Source organism: Cyprinus carpio, chromosome B8 (assembly GCF_018340385.1).
Source record: "Cyprinus carpio isolate SPL01 chromosome B8, ASM1834038v1, whole genome shotgun sequence".
Lineage (NCBI taxonomy): Eukaryota > Metazoa > Chordata > Actinopteri > Cypriniformes > Cyprinidae > Cyprinus > Cyprinus carpio.
The window spans coordinates 8,083,279-8,105,043 of NC_056604.1; the positions used below are offsets into that span (position 1 = coordinate 8,083,279).

At 38.5% G+C, this 21,765-nt stretch overlaps 1 protein-coding gene across 17 annotated transcripts in view; it reads right to left on the bottom strand.

The window, feature by feature from the left end:
* Positions 1-454: 454 nt before the first annotated feature.
* Positions 455-21,765, bottom strand: part of cep350 (centrosomal protein 350) — a 34,207-nt gene continuing 12,896 nt past the window's right edge. For 5 of the 17 annotated variants that reach the window (XM_042729498.1, XM_042729494.1, XM_042729502.1 and 2 more), the window contains 28 exons: positions 20,861-21,753; positions 20,330-20,480; positions 19,971-20,116; positions 19,572-19,743; positions 18,223-18,476; positions 17,926-18,095; positions 17,722-17,832; positions 17,134-17,274; positions 16,306-16,439; positions 15,829-15,936; positions 15,560-15,726; positions 15,263-15,465; positions 14,867-15,054; positions 13,935-14,022; positions 13,689-13,832; positions 13,405-13,562; positions 10,977-11,099; positions 8,595-8,830; positions 7,712-7,905; positions 7,209-7,368; positions 6,472-6,632; positions 6,180-6,316; positions 5,993-6,075; positions 3,883-5,882; positions 3,101-3,553; positions 2,846-2,992; positions 2,592-2,714; positions 455-2,472 (listed from right to left, as the gene is read on the bottom strand). In XM_042729498.1, the coding sequence (XP_042585432.1) occupies positions 2,311-2,472; positions 2,592-2,714; positions 2,846-2,992; positions 3,101-3,553; positions 3,883-5,882; positions 5,993-6,075; positions 6,180-6,316; positions 6,472-6,632; positions 7,209-7,368; positions 7,712-7,905; positions 8,595-8,830; positions 10,977-11,099; positions 13,405-13,562; positions 13,689-13,832; positions 13,935-14,022; positions 14,867-15,054; positions 15,263-15,465; positions 15,560-15,726; positions 15,829-15,936; positions 16,306-16,439; positions 17,134-17,274; positions 17,722-17,832; positions 17,926-18,095; positions 18,223-18,476; positions 19,572-19,743; positions 19,971-20,116; positions 20,330-20,480; positions 20,861-21,753 (7,207 nt within the window). In that variant the 3' untranslated portion in view covers positions 455-2,310. The remainder of the gene's footprint in view (positions 2,473-2,591; positions 2,715-2,845; positions 2,993-3,100; positions 3,554-3,882; positions 5,883-5,992; positions 6,076-6,179; positions 6,317-6,471; positions 6,633-7,208; positions 7,369-7,711; positions 7,906-8,594; positions 8,831-10,976; positions 11,100-13,404; positions 13,563-13,688; positions 13,833-13,934; positions 14,023-14,866; positions 15,055-15,262; positions 15,466-15,559; positions 15,727-15,828; positions 15,937-16,305; positions 16,440-17,133; positions 17,275-17,721; positions 17,833-17,925; positions 18,096-18,222; positions 18,477-19,571; positions 19,744-19,970; positions 20,117-20,329; positions 20,481-20,860; positions 21,754-21,765) is intronic. The other 12 variants (XM_042729507.1, XM_042729506.1, XM_042729510.1 and 9 more) reach the window with 11 other exon arrangements.

The following is a 21,765-nucleotide window of genomic DNA, read 5'->3' on the forward strand; positions in this document are numbered from 1 at the left end:
TCATACAATGTCATGGTCATTTTCTCCTCTTCTCTCACTTCCTAATCTAGTCAAATAAACCTAGAATTTACGAATATCGTGGGCTCCTTGGCTAAATCCGGTACAATACATGAAATTGAAATTTTTTGTTAAAAATTGTGCATGGTCCCTTTACATAAAAAAAATAAATAAAAAAAAAATAAAAAATAAATCACTGTTTGCAGTGTAACAACCAAAACCTTAATATTTCATGTCATTCTTCTGCTTCAGTTTTATTAATGAAATGTCTATATTGGCGTTTAATTTAATGTTTCATGCTAGAATAGAAAATTACAATAAAACTGGGCTTTAAACTGTATTTAGACATGCACATCTTTTACTAACCATTTCTTAAAAAAATGTACATTCTATTTTGTACATTCTGTCTATAAAAAAAAAATCATGACAACTTTTTTAAAAGATATCACAGCAAATGTTATGATTGAGAAATGACGAGATCTTTATTTACAATTTCCAAAGGATCAGTTCAGTTAACAAATATATCTATAATATGTACATGGAAGCAAAAGGAACCACGTCCATTTTCACAGCAATCTTCCATGAGTCCACTCACAGGAGATCTATGATATTTACACGGGTAAAACAATTTACAAGTCTTCAAGTGCACCTCTGTCACTCACAGTACATCATTATAAATACACATACACTTACAGGATGTGAAACATTTCTACGACTTACCAATTTAAAAGTAGAAACTGATTATCAAACCACTTGTGCCACACGAATCCTAATTTCCCACCCACAGTTAAAAGTTTAAATGCATTAGCCAAAAAGACTATTAGTAGTAGAACGAGGTAGAGATCTCTGTTACCTATATAATTAGACATGCTATTTGATGAGCGACTGATGCTGGGTATTCAGAGACTCTGTTGCTGCATAGATGAAGTTTAACCCACTGACACGGCACAATACTCTAGATCTAACCTCACAAGGATGATGCAGGTCACTGCAGGACAGACTGGCTCAGGAAGTACAGCTTTTAGAGAGGTGAGGAACGGCTGGTTACAGCTAATTATACACATAAGATGATAATCGGTTTCTTATGAGAACAGGCTTGTAATGCGACTGATTTACAAACAAATATGTACATCACAGTATTCGTGGATAACAGACGAGATGGATGTGCTGAGCCCTTGAGCAGTTCCTCGGAAAGGTACACAATGAGTGAAACGCCTTCTTTAAAAGTAAACAAATGTGTCCTTGTGCCAGTGATAGCGTAACATTATCACTCGTCTTTTTTTAAACACAAAAATGTACTTTAAAAAGGTTCTGATGATGGGTACACGCACAATGTAAGGCAGAAATGTACATCTTACAGTATTAGAGGTTTGTCCAGCTATGCAAATGAAGTTAAGACAAGATTAAAGCCAAAAGGGACCGTTACAACACTGGTCAAAAGAAGGCCAGGATAAGTTGCTCGTGCGTGAGCAAATGTAACAATGGAGGCACTTAAAATGAATGGGATAAAAGGCAAATGTTAAGGCTAGAACCCAGCATGTCCGTGTTTAGCACAGTTCATATATTTCAATTCAATCTTTTGGCATCCAGTAACTGTAGCAGGTGTTGCCAATACAACATTGTTGTGTATGGACCAAAACAAAACCATTACGAGAAGTCGAGTTAAATATCATTTACATATTTTTGCATTCAACATTATCTTTCATCGAATCCTTTTACACTGTATTGCCATTTCAACATTCAAATTGTACTTTTTGTGCTTAGTTCTGCAATTAATCATGTCAATGGTAAAATAATCTCTTTTCTTTAAACACTTTCCAAAGTTACTTTCAATATAATTTTACTTTTCAAAATTCAAATGTTCGTTTTTTTTTTTTAATAAATTAATAGAATTAAAAGAAGAAAAAAAACAAGTATTTCTTATGATACAATCTAATTGGAAATAAAAACAAGTTTTTAAGTCCTTAGGTCTGTCCTGATTTGATCTGACCCTTGTGTTTTAATCATAAGACTTGAGAATAGCAGAGCCAGTTTTAGCAGCAGTGATGAACAGACACAGTATGGGGAATCTGGAGCCAAACAGCTGCTACAATTAACACCGGACCATCAAGAGCTGAGTTCATCAGACTTCCTAGATGAGAATGTGAACAGCTCTCCATGACGAGGTCTAGAATCCTGAATCAACAACTTTCCATGGCCTGCACAAGCAGACTGAAAGGGAATTCCTCACTGAATGTCCTTTTATGCCAAATCCTCAATTTTGTGTTTAACAGAAGGTACCTAAAACATTTCTCTGTACAGATGAGAACACCATCAAAGAGTTCTTTTGGACTTCTTCCCTTGGATTTGGGTCAGAACGTCAGCGGTGTCTTTTAGCAAGGTGTCAAAAATCCCATCAGCAAGCTGCATCTTTACAAAAAGTTCATCCTCATCATAGTTCACCCAATGTGATTCCTCCTCATGCAGCTCCTGGACCTAGAAGAGGAAGAGTGATTATAGACTTATGCATTTAAATGTCTAAATAATTCTTTAAATCAACAAAGTTTTGCAATTTAAGACACCAGCTTTCTGAATGTGAAGTTAAATACACTTACCAGAATGTGGTCAACTCTGTCTCGCTTTTTCCGTCCAAATTTGATCATTTTCTGCCAGTCTGTTTTCTGGTTCTGCTCTTTCTTTAGACCACACAGCTTTAATACCTCAGTGGTGACAAATTCCTGAATAAAGAATATATATAAATATACACACACAAATAAACACACTTAAAATATATATTAAAATGAAGAATAAAAATAATCATAATAACAAGATGCCACTTTCCTTGAAGCAGCATTGATATCTCGCATACCTGGACTGTTGTGATGTCATTGGGGCATTTCAGTCGATGGAAATAGTTGGAATTAAGGCGACGTGGCTTCATCCATTGTGGCTGATCAACTTTTGGATCTTCTGCATAGATGTCTTGAATGACCTCCCATGATAAATCAAAGACGGCCTGTAAATAAATACAACGGCAAAGATTCTTACTCATATTCATGGAAATGCCTACAAAAACCTTGCCAAGGTTAAACAAACACCTCAATGTCAGAATCTCGATTCCTACCAGTTTGTAGCTTTGTTGGCATTGAGCCTCCAGGTCATTGGCTTTGGAGTCTCCTTCCAGGAAAATATTAGAGGGTTGAGGTTTGGGTACTCCAGTCAGGCTTGGTCTACCATGACCCAGTTTGCAGCTTTTCCAGATCTCCTGAGTAGCAGCAATGACAAGTTTCTCCACCTCCTGGACAGTGTGAGGAACAATCATGGCAGGCTCCTCTGGTTGCTTCAACTGAACCGGAAGTTCAGGCCTGGGTGGTGTTTTGACCTGTTCCCCCGCACCAGAAATCCCATCTTGCTGTGGTTTTTGCTTCTGCTGTTGTTTTCGTGAGCTGAGACCAAAGTCCTCATCGAACCAGTCCTGCTCATCACCAAGGACATCAAAGAGCTCACGGCTCAGTTCCAGCTCTGCCAGACGTTTAGCTAGCTCTTCCTGTCCACTCGTACCTAGGACAGGGCTCTCCTGTTGAAGACGCATAGTTAACACTAATCAAGATCACCTCTTACAACTTTCATCAAGAGAAGATCTGATCTATCTTTACATTCTCTTTTTGAATTTTGCAACACACTGCAGGCCTAAAAAGAGGGTTCCAAGGTAACATTAGCCCCTAGATGTCTGTCAATACAGCTGGAAATGTCAACTTAAGCATTACATATCAACAATGTTATCAGCTTGTTGGGTAAATCATTCACTACATTTCAATAAATAACTTTGAAGACTGGGTTATTTTTTAACTGGTTTCTAATTTCATCTATTATAGGATCTTTAGATAAATCTAAATTGTCACTTACAGGTCTGTTGCAATGCTCTGGAGATGAAAGTTCCTCCTGATCATCATCAAAGAAGGTGCGGAAACTGTCTGTCTTTGTTTTAGATGAAGACCTGCTCTGAGACTTAAAGTTGTTGCTTCCATCAAGTCCATCATCTTCATTGATGAAGTCTCTTTTCAGTTGATTAGCAGCTGATAACTTCTCCTCTTTGTCTTTCTTGATCTTCTGAAATTGCTTCACTGCATCACATAAGAAGTTTTCCACAAGCTTATCTGCTAGGGTAGTCAAAGCCCTTTTGTTATTCAAGTCTTCTCTATTATCGAGACTGGCCTCCTCGATTGAGATGTCAGTAGTTTTCGGAAAACCATCAACTCTGGACTTCTTATCCTCAACCAACAGGTCCAAAATGACTGCTGTTGGTTCCTCTTCCTGCTTTTGTTTTTTAGATGTCCCTTTATCCAAATTATTGAGCAATGGAACAACATTATCAAGAGATGTGTCCTTGAATTTGAGAATGATGTCCTTGTCTCCTCTGTAAGGCACTGTGTGCTGACTTTTGTCACAGTCCTTAATCATATTGCAATCAATATCATTAAAATCCAGGTTATGCTGCTGAGATTTAAAAAAGGTGCTTTGTCCAGTGGAAAGCTGTTTGATGTTAAGTTCCAATGGCTTTTCATACTCTTCCGAGGGCTCTCTAGTCTCAGGATGAAAATCCAGGTCAGATTTTTCTCCTTTAATTTTGTTTAGCAGATTTCTGTGGTCTAACTGCTCCTCAGAACCTTTGTTTTTACTATTTGGCTGGTCATCACATGATGAATCTTCATCTTCAGTGTCTGCACTGGCCTCAAATTTCTCTGGAAGACGAGAGATCTTGTCCGGCGGGGCGAATATACCATGTTTTTCACTACATTCAAAGTACACCACCCCATCGTAAGTTCCATTGTTACTTCCCTCAGGGTTATCCAGTTCAACCCCGGCCCAGAATCCATTGGCAAAGTTAGTTTGTCCCTTGAATCTCAGTGTCCCTGGTTGTATATTACTAACCAAAACCCGGTCTCCAATGCAGAAGCTTGGCAATTCGTCCATTACTGACAAGACTGGCATTTGGTGCTGTGGTAAAGTTGAACATTTTGAATGACTCATGATGTCATCTTTGGAGCTTTTACCATGGCTATTGAGGTCTGCATGACTTTCAGTTTGGAAGCTGCCATTAGTACTTCCTGATCGGACACTTAGTTCTTCTTCAATTTCCTCTTCACTGCTGTACATTGGAGACTTAAGTGATTTTTCTTTGGGCTCTGGGGCAGAGGGTGATGTAGGCTTTGATTCATGATGATCCTCCTTAAATGACGACCCAAAGGAAGGCTCAAAGTCATCGTTATAGCCATCACCTGAGGGTGACGGTGTATCTTTCATCTTTGGTGAATCCTCCCTCTTGGACAGCGAGAAGTCAGGGGTATAAGAATGATCTATGGCTGAAGGAGTCTTTTCAGCTGAAGTATAGTCTATATCTTTTGATTTCGCCACAGGAGAGTCAGTAAATATCATACTCTCTCCAGCATCTGCAGAATCTTCAACTGCTTGCTTGTCATCAGCATCCTTCTCAGACAACTTTTCCTCCTCAAATTTGGGTTTCATGTCATTCTGCGATGGAATCTGAAGCCCGAGATCCAGTTTAAGCAGAGGGTGAGAGTGTTGGTCAGAACGGGAATTCTCAGACCCCTCTGACTTTGCATATTCCAGTTCCTCCATAATACCTGACTTGTGGCTAGAGACCACACTCTCATCTTCCGAAAGGAGGTCATTGGCTTCTGGTCTAGCAGCATGTTCTTTGATTGAGGGGGCATCTTCTGATTGGTAGCTTGGATACTCTGGACTACGCAAGCTCCTCAAAACATCCATATGTTCCGGACTTCCCATAACTGGAGTTGGAGTAACTGTAGGAGGATCTTCATCGGAGGAAATGTCATCATGTTCTGATGAATACTTATGAAGTCTTGATGGTGCAACATCATCTGCTAACAAAGGCAGGCAACACACACAATTTTAACTATGTATACTTTTAATTTGATCCAAATCAATGTTGTTAATGCCAATAATCATGTTTTTAGTCTAAAAGGCATTGCACCTTTATCTGCTGATGCCTCCGTGGGCACAGTCTCTGATTTCTCAGATTCTGTGACAATCTTCCAGTTCTTGCTAGTTTCAGGCCTGTAAAGTAAACATGCATCAAATGTTATGGGAAGTATACAAAAAAAAAAAAAAAAACTGAATGAAGAGTAAATTAAAAATGATTGGTAAATGTCAAGGCTGACCTCTGAAGCGGAGGGGGTTTTATCCGAGGCTTTTCAGTGGCTGACGTGGGAGTTTTAATCTGGGGTTTGGTGGCTGGAGTGCTGTCTGGCTCTTTACTCAACTTTGCCTTGGTCTTCTGAATAAAGTCATTATATGACTGGGGAACCAGATGAAGACAAACATTAACAAATACAGCATACTGACAATTTTTATACCCCATTAAAAAATATAGCAAAATAATACAGAAGACAAGCGCTTTCTTTAAGATGTACAGCACACAGAAATAGGTGAATATGAAAGGTGATGGCTGACCTCCAACTGTTTCAGAAGACTCGCCTCCTGAGCTTTCAGTCGCTCTTTTTGCCTCTTCTTTTGCTCTTTCTTTAGCTGATACACCACAGATTTGCGTATACGGAGCTCGTCCTTGAGGGCACGAATACGGCTCTCAATATCACTCTGATCAGATGTGGTCTCTGAGGTAAGGAAAAAAAAGTATCACCATTATCAAAACATTGGTTTTGCCAAAAAAAAAAAAAACTGCTTAAGATGGTACTAAACATTGTGAAAAAGTACAACATTTAAATAAAGAGGCAATGTTTCAAACCTTAAAGAAACACAATTTATCTCTCTTTTAAGACAGATCGTCTGTAAAAGGCAGGTAGACTCATCTGTGCTACTATAACATGACTAAGTGGTTTGATCCAGAGAAGTGCACACACAGAGATAAACAGAGCATTATATTTTGCTGGCACAGTGTTCCTCTTCCTGCATTTACATTTTCAATTTAGAATTGATGTAAAGGATAAACTGGAGCAGGCTAAATTAACATACCAGGTATGTAGCACCTTAAGAACTATGATTTGGAAAATAAAGAAATAAAGAAAGTAAAAAAAATAAAGACCAAGGATAAAATGGATTAAGAGAGCAAAATGCTACATGAATCAATTCTATATGTTGCAGTCTTCATAAAAAAAAAAAAGGTCAACATTACGTTGTTAGAGCAAATCCAGATCATTTTCAAAGTCTAACGGGGGCAGCAAGGATCTTACCGGATGGAGTGGCCGAATGAGTGTCACTGGTGCAGGCCTCACTGGTCTTGGAGCTGGAGCGCACCTGCATCTTGCTGCTTCCACTAGTGCCAGTGACAGTCCCAGGCTGGCTACTGTCTGAATGTCGAAGAGAGCTGAGGCTGGCTTTCTCTGGAGGAGACTGCAACACATACAGGAAGAGGGATCCAAGGTCAGGACATGTAAATCACACTCACTAAAGAGACCTATAATCAACCCTGTTTAATGAAACAGCACATAAACAACTTTGGACTTCTTGTAAGATGCAAACAACTTTTCATATCCCCATGCTCAGTATCCAATAATTGCTCCTATAGCTCAAACACATATACATTAGATGCAGAAAAAAATAAAAATAAAATTATATATATATATATATATATATATATATATATATATATATATATATATATATATATATATATATATATATTTTTTTTTTTTACAAAACTCAGTGTCGCTCTATGTATAGTTTCAGTTTTCACCTGTTTGCTGTCTGTGGCATTAAACTCAGGTGAGTAGAGGGCATCAGGGGCAGGGCTGTTGCCCGTATGAGGAGAGTGGAGTTCAGAGACAGGCTGGTCTGAGGAAGGGCTGGCCAGCTGCTCTGGAACTGACAAATCAGTGTGCACGCTGGACACGGACAATGCTGGGGAGTCATCATCTTCGCTGCCTGCTTCTGTGAGAACATGTACACATAATGTAACAGATATACAAAATGTAACAGTTCAATCCATAATCATTGCGTTGACATTCTTATACACTGACTTACAAAACTAGTGAACATTTAAAAATCTGGGGTAGGTAAGATTTTTAAATGTTTTTGAATTAGGTCTTTCAAAATAGTGGATTTGTTTGAGCAAAAATACAGTACCACACTAATAGTGTGAAATATTATTACAAATTAAAATAACTTTTCTATTTTAATATATTTTAAAATGTATTTCTATGATGGCAAAGCTGATTTTTCAGCAGCCATTAATCCAGTCTTCTGTCACATGTTCCTTGTGAAATCATTTTAATATGCTGATTTAGATCACAAGAACATTATTATTATCAACATTGAAAACAGTTGTGCTGCTTAATGCTACGTAATATTTTTGTAGAAACCTTGATACATTTTTCAATAATGAATAGAAATTTTAAAAGAACAGCATCTATTTCTATAGAAATCTTTTATGTCTTTACTGTCACTTTTGATCTGTTTAATTTGTTCTTGCCAAATAAAAGTATAATTTCTTCTGAATGGAAGTACAGATGGAGTACAACTGATCTGTGGTTACTGATGTGCCTATACCGGCCGTTCTTTAGAAGAATACTTTCAATATCACTTCCTTTCCATCTCAATGCCTTTTTCACACTCTTCACCTTGTCCTGTGGGACTCTCTTGTCCACCTCTGGTTTTACTGAGCTCACTTTCCCAGCTACGCTGCTGCAGTGGTGTTCTGTTGCGTGGCTGCTGTTGTTTTTCCCAGGCCGCAAGAGCTTTTTTCTCCATGTGGCGCACTTCGGCCTCCTCCGCATCCAACCGCTGTCTCCACTCAAGAAGCTCTTCCGCATGTCTGCGCCTCTGCATCAACTGCTGCTCTCTTTTAGTGAGAAACCTACAGGACAGAGAGTGAAGGAGACAAAGAGAAATAGAAAAGGCAGAACAAATTGTGTAAAGCAAAGTGACAATTTGTAGACGGACCACCACAAAAGCAGGCAAAGCAGAGGTCCAAATAATGGCACTCACCCACCTCCTTCAAACACCAGATTAGTTTCTTTTGCAAAGGATGTGCACCCACACAAACCCTTACACACACATACACACTCCAAAACATGCTTCCCAAAACAGGCATGGCTCCACTTGGTGACCTGCATTCATTTTAATGGGAAAAACAGCCCTATTGTGCCTTTAACATCCTTATCAGGGTAAAACTCATGCATCTGATACAACTCATGGGTGACACACATGGAGACAAACTCCTGACAAACTGAAACACATAGGTTCCACCCAGGGTTTTGACAAACAGTGTTAGGCTTTTGTCTCTGTAAGTGCAATCCTGCAATGGAATTATTTGATTGTGCATTTGCTTTCAGAATTTATATATATATATATATATATATATATATATATATATATATATATATATATATATATATATATATATATATATATATATATATATATATAAATGCTTTGGCGATACAAATGTATAGATTTTAGACTGGATAAAGCACATTAAAGTGAAATTTGAATAATTAGAATTTCACAAGTTGCACTGAATATTACAGCATATTTATAATTTTAGCAAGTGATGCCAGGTAAAAACTTGAGCTTCACTGAAGGCAGGACATTATTTTTTTCCAGAAAAAAGCCCTCCATATATCATGACTTTGGTCTGCTAGATCAAACCCGTCTGGCTTTTTCATTGAGGTTTAAGATAATTAAAAACATGTTAGAGAAAAATAGATGGCTTTATCTAAAAGCAATCGTCTTGCCTCGTGAATACAGCGGCCATCTTCATCCAACCATAAATTGTATTATGTTGCCTCAGTCATATATACTCATTAGCTCATCGCGGGCTACACTTATTTAATCAGGGGCTGGAGTTAAGATTTACTGTGGCCATTGGGCAGATGAAGAAGTCCTAAACTAGCATTATTCAGAAGCATACAATATATCAGTCTGCCTGGCCTGTCTGAAAAGAGATATTCCTCCCGGTCTTCACTCACCACGATACAAAGTTCAAGAACTGATTTAACGGAGATGCTTTGTGTGTGGAGCATGGTTGAAGCTCACGAAAGTTGTTGGGGTTGTATTTCACCACAAATCAGAAAAAAAGTATGTTTTTTAAAAAGACAATAATCCCTATATTTAAGATCATCAATATTATTTACATCGTGATTTTCATGACAATTATGTTACTGAATAATTCAACCCCCTTTATTTCTGTAATGCAAATAATATATATTTAAATAAATGTTAATATTAAATATATATTACATTAATGAGAGTATAATGACCATAAAAAATAAATGAAACATTACAATATAAAAATGAAAAAGAAATCATGTAAAAATAATTTTGATGCATTACAGGAATGAACATTTAGAGGTATACAGTTTCATAACTGTCATGAAGATAACAATGCAAAAATGTTGATGGTCATAAACAGTTCATCATGTATGCAAAATACATTTATTTTCCCCTCTTGAATTTAATGTAAAATGTAGACATGTTTTCGTGAGATTAACCACAAATAAATTACATTTACAAATTAATACAAGACAGACTAGCAACAAGGCAAAGACTGGATTTGACAGGATCACAGCACAGAGACAAAAGACGTAAGACCCAGAAATCACTCATTTACCCCACCATGATTTAAACAAGTCTAATCTTTGGCTATGAGATTACCGTTATTTATTTTTAAAACATTTGCCTGTATTTGATCAGCAAATAAAGGCTCAAAAACAATCACAATGGATTTTGGTAAATCATATAATCATAAGAAATAAAAAATAATCTTTCCCAGTCAGATAAATAACTACGCTTAATATCAAACTAGCTTTAGCCAAAGAATCAGCTTATTTTAGCATGGTGTAGCCAGTTCATTTTCATCACTGCATTCCTCTTTCTGTCTCTATCCCAACCCACCCAGCTGTGGCAGTGGATGAACAAAAGCATGCTCCATGGGAAATAGGTGCTGAGAGAGGGGAGGAGGGAGGGACGGGAAGAGAGAGGAGGATTTTGGGTAACTGTACCTGACCAATTGGCTGTAGATAAAGAGCTGGAATTTGGGGTGGAGTTTTGGGAGACAGACAGATAGAGAGGCCCAGTGATGAGCCGTAAAGACAGAGAAGAAATAATGGACAGGAGAACAGTGTCTAAGGAAGAGAGAGAGAGAGAGAGAGAGAGAGATAAGAAACACAGATATGGAGACAGAAAGAGAGATTGAGTGTAAACGTGTATCCTTACTACATACTGCAAATCCTTAAAGGGGTCATATGATGTGATTTCAATTTTTCCTTTCTCTTTGGAGTGTTACAAGCTCTTGGTGCATAAAGAAGATCTGTAAAGTTGCAAAGACTAAAGTCTCAAATCCAAAGAGATATTCTTTATCAAAGTTGAGTCAACCACGCCCTCCTAAAACGGCTTGTTCTAACACACCCCCACATCTCTACATCACTATGTGGGAAGATTTGCATAACGGCACCCAAAAATTCATGCAAAGAAAGAAGGCATAACTTTTATTCTCGCTGCTGCCGCTGCTGCCATGTTGTGGAGACACTGTGTGTTTCATTGTGAAAGCGAAACTACTTTGTTTGGCCTTCCAAAAAAAGAACACATCTAGAGATCAGTGGCTAAATTGTATTTACAACACTGTTCCAGAACAGTTCAACCCAAATATTCAGAAGTGTGTAGAGCATTTTATGGAGGATAAGGACTGTTTCCTGTACCAGTAGCCTACAATGCATCCGTGGCACAAAGGCTGTTTCTATGAAGTGGGGCAGTTCAAACTTTGCTTCTGACTCACAGCCTGTAAGTACATTTTATATTTATTTAAAGAATTTGCCACTGAATATTTAAATGCGAGTTTTGAGCAGTGTAGAGTAGGCTTCTTGTTTGTTGTTTCTCATTGATCACAAATGCAGACATGATCGATGCGTTTCAGAAAGGCGTGGCTTAGAGGAGCAACAATGTACATTATGTGGAAAATAATGTGTTTTTTGAACCTTAAAGAGCATAAACATTGCATTATACAAAATAATGTTATTTTTAGCAACGTCATATGACCCCTTTAACAAACCACTACCTTTGAGAGTCATACTTACAAACAACTCAAAAAAAAAAAAAGATAGAAAAAAAGTTTACAAGAAAGATGATTTCGGTAATTACAAGTATTCCTGGAAAAGTGGCCTGGAAACATTTATCTACCCCAAACAGCAGTCTGCTCAGAGTCTCATTAAATTGACTGGTCTTCCCAAAATTAAAACAATATTTAGGACAGTTTAGATTTTTTGGACTAAATAGGTGATTTGGAAAAAGTAAATTGGGCGCAGTGAGTGAGCTTTAAAGTTTAAAAAAAAAAAATTCACAACCGTTTATAGAAATTATGTATGCATACATCTATGACCCAGACATTTCTTCATGAAATTAACGAGCTGTTTCTCTATGCAGGAATGTTTGACTAATTCTGCTAATTTTGCTGTGATAAAAGAGTGTAAATGAATACATTATCTATTAAATGAACTAAATAAAGGGAAGAAGACAACAATGTAATTGCTTTTACAAAAAGAGCTGCCTAGACTGGATTACACTTTGAATGAGATGCGAGATAAAGTGTTTATACCGATGAGTACTGAATATATACAGCTGGAAGTTATACAAAAGAGATTATCATGCTATTAGTGAGAGCTAGAAAGTGAGCAGAAGTGTGTGAACGGTGCTAGAATAGCAACACAGCATGTGATTAGTTGAATCAGACAAGCGTGAAATCCCCTTCCCTCTGTGTACAAATTATATTCTCAGGACAAAAATATTTGTGTGTCAGTGCTATGAAAAGTTTCTGACCAATGGGACGACCCTCACCAGTTGCCAAAATATGACTGTAAACAAGAACCTGTTGTCAAGGATTGAGTGGCTGAATATGGGAGAATGAGATTACACACAATAGACAAAGCATTTAGAAAACATGTGGAGGTTATGAAATGCATTAGAGAAATCTCATGAAATCTCACTGGCAGAATGTACATCCTGTTTACTAGTGGCATAAGGAAGCTGTTCTCTATTTTAGATGTGAAAGATTCCTCCATTCATAAAGGGAGAGGGGTGTTTTCCTACACAGAGCACGCTTATGTTCAAACCAAACACTGTGCACACAGAAATAAATAATAAGAAATAAACACTTTAAAATGTCACATGGTCAGCAAGCTATAGACAAACCTCGAAGAAATGAATACATGTTATTAGTAGCATTAGCTAGTCAATAAGAAATCTCTCCCGAGTACATTAAACATTCATTGTTTGTTTGGCCTTCTTGAGAGAGGTTTGCACTACATAACATATGCATAAGGTTATTAAAGTTTGGTTAATATAATCAAATGATTTTACAAACCAATGCATTATTTGAGAGGACAGAGGAGGGAAAAGATGGAAGGATAGAAAAGAAACGTGTGAGGGTTTATTTACTTTTCGTCCATGTGAGACCGCATCTTTTTCAGTTTTTGCATGATGCTGCTGGTTTCACTGCCCGACACAGACACAGGGGAGGGGCTACGGGTCTCTGCATCTGTCACAATCACACTGGGCGGAGCCGACTCCTCCGCCACACCTGAAGCGGGTGATTCCTGCAGATGTTTCATTAAAAAAAAAAGTGCGATATGTTCAATAAACTACATATAGAGTATTTACAAGATACATAAAAAGCTTTTATTTAGGAAGATTAAGAAACCACAATCTTTCAGAGGACTGACCAGCTTTGTGTCTGCGCTTCTGAGCCGCTCTTTGAGTTTGAGTGTTGTGTGCCTCATTCTTTCGATCTCCTCCTGCTGTTTGAGGAGCAGCTGTCTCTCCCTCCTCGCTGCTTTATTGGCCTCCTGCAGTCGTTTGATCTCCGCCTGGGGATAAACAACACAGCAACATTTTAGCCTTTATTTCTGTTACATTCATTTGCAAGTGTAGCTTAGAGATCATCTCATAAATCAACATATGATTGTCACCTGTTCCTGTTGTAGCTTCAGTATCAGGCCTCTCTGTTTCTTACGAAGTGGTGGCATCTTATCGTCCTCTCCTTTATCTCTGAGATGCCTAGTGGAGAAGAAAGGAGATGAGGAGCATGTCACTACAGTTCAACAATTTTAATCAAGCTGATCACGCTACTGCCTTTAAATGTATGGGTTTCTATTTCAACATCTGAGATTTAACTTACAAAAAAAAGGTGCAATTTGACTAAAACACACCACAACATTTTTTTTTTATTCAGCAAGGATGCATTAAATTGATCAAAAGTAACAGTAAAATCATTTAACAAAAGATTACAGAAGATTTATATTTTAAATAAATGCTGTTCTTTTGTACAGTATATTCTTCAAAGAATCCTGGAAAAAATTATGTTTTAGAAAGCATTACATTTTTTTAACATTGACAATAATAAATATTTTTTAAGCACCAAATCAGCATATTAGAACAATTTCAGAAAAATCTGAATAAACTACATTTTAAAATATTATTGACTATTTTTAATTGTGATAATGTTAGAATATTTCCGTTTTTAATGTATTTTTGATGAAATAATTGTAGCCTTCATGAACAGGACACTTCTTTCAAAAGCATTTAAAAAATATTACTTATGCTTTTGAACAGCTGTGTATATCTGGAGTTACCAAGCAGGGAATATTATTATTTTCTCCCCACCAGTGCCACCTTGATTACGAGAACAGTCATTCATTTCAGAGGCAATGAATGTTATAAAATTTTAGTGAAAGTTTAAACAAACCTTTTTATTTATTTTTTATTTTTTGGAAAATTTGGATTTTGGAATAATATTAATATAAGCCAGAGCAATTATTAAGAAAGCAATTATGGTCCATTTTGATTTCATGTTGTATTAAATATCATTTTTCCTGCTAATCATAATGAATGTTTGTCCTGCCTCTTCTGGTGCTCCAGCCAGGCCAGTTCAGCCTTGGTTTTCTCTCGGAGGGCCTTCTGACGCAGACGCAGGAGAGAACTCTGATGCTGAGCGCGAACTTCCTCCTCCTTCATGTACTGACGCACCAAATCCATGGTGAACTTCGAGAAGCTGTCCTGACCACTTGAGAAGGGCATGCTGCCATCCTGCTGTGTATAACGTAATGTGGCGCAGGGGAAAAACAAGAGCTGAGTCACTTATCCATCCCATACAAAGAGCTTCTTATCAACACACCAGGAAAACACAAACAAACTCCAACTATGACAACCAAATAGAACAAAACACAACAGGCTTGTTTGTACTGAACACAACTGGGGTCAGAGTTATGCTGCATGAGGAGAGCTGACAGGATGTTACCTTTGAGCTCGCTTTGGGGCTGGATCTGTCATGGCTGTGGTCGTCATCAGATTCGGGGCGAGGACTGGGCTTCCTGTCCAGCGATTCGCGACGGTGGGCCTCGGATGGTAAAAGAGAGCGGAACGATTTTTCCTCAATGTCATCCTCTGTCATAGAGTCATCAAACTTCACAGAGTAATCTGTGGCGATGGAGGCATTGTCTGCTGATTGGAGAAATAGACAGGAAGTGGTCAAAACAGCTCACATTTCTCAGGACAGAGTATTTAAGTTGCCTGCCCCCAAAAATGTGAGCTTCACCTTTCTCTTCAAGCGGGCTTCGCACATTGTCTGAGGAAAGGGAGTCATCGGCAGCAGTGTGAGCCTGGTCCTCCACTGAACTACTGCTCCTGTCTTTTCCTGGTGTCTTCCTCTCCTTTTGATCAGAACGAGGTGGACTCAGCTGGGTACTACTGCTGCCACCACCACTTAAAAACAGAGAGATCAGCATTTACACACTATGTTCTATAAAACCATTCATTTGTGCTGTAAAAGACAAATTGGCTAAACTGAAAAGTACGTGGCGTTACCTGATGGTGGGTCTCCTTGAAGGGATGGACTCTGAGAGGCTGTCTGGTGAAGTCTCGACCTCTGATGGACTCTTACGTCTCTCAGGAGACAGCTCACTCTTCCAGCTACTGGAGAAGATCCAAAACAGCATCATTACTGATGTATAGATCACAAGCACTAACATGACAAATTTGAAAAAATCTTTCACATTAGAAAATGGAAAGTGAAAACATGGTTAAAAGGACAGTTCATCCAACAATAAAAATACCATTATGATTTACTCATCTCCATGTTGCTCCTCATTTCTCATCTGCACTTTTGCATATTCAAACTCCAAGGTTTGGAACAACATGAAATAATGATTGATTTTCATTTCCTGATGAATTATTCCTTTAATGCAGAACATTATCTGGCTTTTATGCTTAAGTGAAGCTGAAGCATGGTACAGGAAGAAGAACTAGAATAGTGAATGGCCATGTCTGAGATGAGTGAGTTACCTGTCAGTGTGGGGGTGTGGCTGCTGCTGTTTCAAACCGCGCTTGTGTTGTTTCTGTTGATCATACAGGGGCATAATGGAGGGGCCAGGAACACTTAGCGCTCCTGCAATCTGTGAACGAGCCAGCTCAGTCATCTATAGGGAGAGAGAGAGAGAGAGACATTTAAATACACTTTTGATCCTTCAAGCTGACTTTAAAGAAAGAGCCCCAGTGCCTTGAGGGAGGATACTTTACATCCTGAGAAGATAAGCATGTAATCTTGTTTCTAAACATTTGGGGGTTTTCTAGCATACAATTAATACCCAAGAGTTTGTGTATTAGATATTTAGTAGGACTGAGAATCTTTAGGCATTTCATCAATTATTTTCATTGAGTGAATCAAGATTTAATTACAAAAATTAGTCCAAATACTGTAAAAAGACTCTACATACAAGACATACTGTCAACTGTGATCCACCAATAGAAATAAATTAATGGAATTTCTATCTAGTATTATTCTAGTACTGTTTATATATTATTAGAGCATTTATAAATATTTTGAATTAGTTTTAAGCTTTTATAAAAAATGAAATTAAAAAAAAAAAAAAAAAAAGGTGGCTATATATATATATATATATATATATATATATATATATATATATATATATATATATATATATATATATATTTTTTTTTTTTAACTGTTTAGGTTTTAGTTCTGCTTTTATTTCCAGTTAAATTAATGTCTAGTTGTCTAAAAAGTTTTTCATTTTATATCATTTCATTTTATTGAAATAATATTAGATTTTCAGTGACTCAATCCAGAATTATGTGGGGGAAAAAGCTCACCTCTTTAATGTGTTGTGCCGTTTCAGCTGTGTGGCGTGCAGCCTCAGCCTGCTGGTTTATCATTTTGTTTGTGGCCTCATGCAAACCTCCTAAAGCCTGCTGTTGAGACTGGAGCAAACCCTCTTGCAGCTCTGCATGGGCCTTGAATCCAACACAAGCATCCGTTTATTAAAAACATGCAAATCATTTAACTAAAACTGCCCTTTTTAACTTGGTCTGAATCAGATTTTGATTTCATCATCCTTCCTTCATAGATCAGGGGTGGTCAGTGTCGGTTCTGGAGAGTTTTGCTTCAACCTTGCCAGAAACAAACCTAACTTTTAGCTTTTTATTAACCCTTAAACACTGATTAGCTTGTTCAGGTGTGTTTGATTAGGATTTGTGCAAAACTCTGCAGGCTCTTCATGACCAAAGTTGGCCACCCCGTTGTAGATCTATTTCAGTACTGTTAAAAAATATATACATACCAGAAACCAGTATACCAGAACGCACCTATCATACAAACAGCTTTCAAATTAAACAAACAAACCAAACTGACATGTAATGTCCTCAAAAGATCCTAAACCATTAACAAATTGGTGCAAATACCTGTGCAGCTTTCTGTCTGCTTTCTTCCAGTTGCCGTTGTGTTTCGAGGGCTTCTTGCTCTGCCTTCATCCGTAGCAAGTACAGTTCACGCTCATGCCTCTGTTGCTGAGACTGCAAGAGACACGGGTTAAAGGTCACCCACAAATACATGGCCACATGACCACAGCAGGTCAGATAATCACTTTAGCAGGTGCATAACTTCACCTTGAGAATCTGAGCGAGCGAGACAGTTTCCTGCTGAGCGAGAGACACTCCTCTCACTCGCTCCACATCACCGAGCTGTCGCACTGACTCCTCCACTGCATCCAGGTAACTGAGCTCAGCAGACAGGCGCTGCTGGAGGACCCCAGGAGCAAACTGGAGCTCTGTTGCACCTGGGGACACAGAAGAGCAAGTAAACCAATTCCATTCCTGAACTGAAATTCTTTTTCCATTACAGTAGACTTCTTTAGAATTGCAATTGCTTACAAGTTAGACAAAAAATCTAGACAGTCAGTTTACCTGCAGTCCTGTGCTCTGTTCTTCCTGGGCTTTGAGTATGGGGTGAGGGGTTTGATTTAGCCCTGGCAGCTGATGAAGAGGAACTGGGTAGAGCTGCGTGAGGGGAACCCGACCCCTGGGCAGACCCTCTGATTGGGATACTGTCACCTGGAGACAACCGGGAAGAACCAGAGCTGGCTGGAGAACCAGCGGCAGGAGTTGTACGAGCACTTCGGGGAGATTTCTTCCCCTCAGAGCTAAAATGACTAATGCAACAAAACAGGGAAATAAAAAGAATTAGTAATAATAATAAGAATAAATATTAACAATATTAGTAGTAGTAGTTGGGGTCAGTAAGCTTTATTATTATTATTAATAATATTACTGAGAATGACAACATTATTTAAAAAAAAAATTTAATAACTGTATTTATTTGATTTTGTATTAATACATTATTGTTATTGTTATATTTATTTTAATAAACAAACCAACTTCACATAGATTAACTAGATTTTCTAATTAAAAAATAATCTAAAAGGTAAACTTTTTGAGTTAAAAATACTAATAAGATTAAAAAAAGGTACAAGCAACAGATTGAGCTGAATGGTGCACACTACTCTACTGTGACCACCAAAACTTCCAATAGTCCAGTATCTCTTAACAATAAGGTCTTTGTGCTACTGTAGCTGAAAACAATGTCCAAGAAGTGTGCCGATGATGGGAGTATCCCTTAAACTTATGTTAATCCAGTTAAAACTCTCTGCTGCTGTATAAACCCATCCAGAGACCACATCTCTGGAAGATACAGCTGAAAACGCAGGTAGGCATGAGGGGAATCTGACTCACAGGCTTCAACAAATGCCACAGGGAGGCTCGAATGTCACACTAGGGGGAAATATCTCATTGGCAATGAGCCTGACCTGCAGCACAGCTAACCTACTAAACAAAAGAGCCAGTGTGTACGTGCATGTTGCCTCCCGTCTCGCTTTCTGAAGGGCTACAGCAGGCTGAACACTTATACCCTCCACCTGACATATAACAGAACTAATATTGACATTGGCTCCTCTGGGTTCTAATAATTATGATAAACAGGAACAGCATGGATATTGCGTTTAAAGATACTTCCGTTCTGTGCTCAAAATGTCTGGGTTCATGTCCGGTGACATGCAGGCTAGCAGAAAGGCAATGAAAGATGACTGTACTAGTAAATCAAAATCAAAGCTTTTCTCTTTATAAATCTTCAACTATGCCAACATTAAAAATGGAATGAAGATACATGCAAGAGGCTGTTCAGAGGCTTTTATTAGACCTACCATTGCTTCAAGGTTTACATTTTATCAGTGTGAGTTAATGTGTTTACCAGGCCTTACCTATGAATGGAGTGGACTGAGACACCCCCCAGTGTGCTGTCTGTGTCCACGCTCCTGTGAGAGCTGCGACTGGATGTTTTCTCTGAGCCGCTCTTCTTAAAACCCTCAGCAGGGAGATCAGAAACAGCAGAGGATGTGTTTCTTTGTCCCTCCAGCAAGCTCCTTTCTGAAGCTGTAGGAATGTACACAGATGAAATTAGGAATGTAATCATGATACAAAAATGTCAGTGTTCAAAACCAACATAAGTGGAATTCATTCAGTATTGCTGATTCTACAAATATACTGGTGTTTAAGTACCAGTACTTCTGATATAACCCTATAGGAATGTACACAGAAATGGATTTCACACTGTACCACACTCAAGATCACATGATGTGGCCCTCTATAACATATCTGACCTCTCTTGCTGCTTGAGCTGGCTGAGTGTGGAGAGGAGAGGGGTGTAAGAGCAGGTGAATGTTGAGATCTCTCCCCAGCTCTGTTACTGTATGCAGATCTGACACTTAGCACCTCATCTGGAGGACTGAACCGACCATGGCCATTACTGTGGAGAGAAGACATCAGAGTTTATCCGTATGTATATGCTTCTACATGGAGCATGTAAAATCTGAAGGATGGTATGATTATAGAGCAACACTGCCCTCTTCAGGCTGAATACCAGACATTTTATGTTTACTTCAGCCTTTTTTCCAATTATAAAAATATTTTGAATATGCTAGGTAGTGATCTATTGAGCATTGAAGATATTTTGTTTTACCTGAGCCCATTGGGACTTCTCTTGGATGCTGATTGGCTACTGGCACGAGAGGAAACAAAGTCTTCCTCGTAGACCATTCCATCCAATGAGCTGGCGCCAGACAGACCAGAGCGGAGAGCCGGAGAACTCTTACCGCCCCTTTCTTCAAATGCTACAAAAACAAATATGTTCAATGAAAAACTTCTGTTCAAATGTTTGGGGTCAGCAAATTTTTTTTTTTTTTTTTAGTATTAAGATAATCAAAAGTGACAGTAGAGATTTGTATAATGTTACAAAAGTTTTCTATTTCAAATAAATAAAAACAAATACCACAACAATATTAAGAAGCAATGATACTAAGATATTTTCAACATTGATAATGAAAATTGCTTCTTGTGAATCAAAACGGCATATTACAATTATTTCTAAAGGATCACCTGAAAGTGAAGACTTGAGTAATGGCAGCTTTAAATTCAGCTTTGCCATCACAAGATTAAATAATATAATAATAATAGTAATATAATATATAATAATAGTTTTTGAAGTTCTCACCTTTGCTGTAGCTCATGTTCTTTGTAAATATATTGATAACACTGTGTGGGCTTCCCTTGGCCAGTTCTTCCCATGGTCCATTGCTTCCTCCTTGTACCATCCTTGACAGATTAAAAGGCAGGTGCTTCTCTGCCTCTTTCTGAAAGCGTGAAATTGGATTCAAACTGTCTCCATTCAGATGTGCACTGTATCCTTTGGTTCCCAGTCTTGATTTGGGCAGCTCTTGCAGGTCTTCGTCAGATATACTGCCCTCACTCAGCAGAGGACCCTCACTGATAGAACCTCCGCTGGAGTCCAGCTCAACTTCCTGAACAATGGGCTTTGGAGGAGAAGGGGTCTTGCGTGTGTTTCTGGAGTTGAGGCCAGAAGGCGCAACTGTTTGTTTGTTCCCAGTCTCCATCCTCTCCCTAAAGCTGTGCAGGTTGCCCACACCTGGAAGGGCCTGATCATAGGTGCTCTGACCCGCAGCAAGCAGTTTTTCAATCCTCTCAACCAGGTCATCAGAATCTGTCAGATTCTCTCTGACTGGCGGACTGACACGTTTAGCCCAGCGGTCATCGCTAGGGATTAAAAGACCCGTGCCTGTATCCTTGGCACAACCGTAGTTTATTCCGGCACCAGCTAGTTTACGTGCCTCGCTCTCAATACGGCTGGACAGAGAGGCAGCTGTGGCCTTAAGAGCCTCAATACGGCTCATTTTGCGGCCTGTGGTTGAGGGAAATGCAGCATGTGCAGTTAGGGACTCTCTGTTAGGTAGTGAAGGTTCTGGATCAAGTTCTAACAGCTGAGAGAAGATATGGCCAGAAGGAGGTGCTAGGGAGCTGCTGACCCTCAGAGCAGGACTATGCTGGTCAGATTGATGCCATGGTGACCCTGCATAACCCAAACCATTCCTACAGAAACAA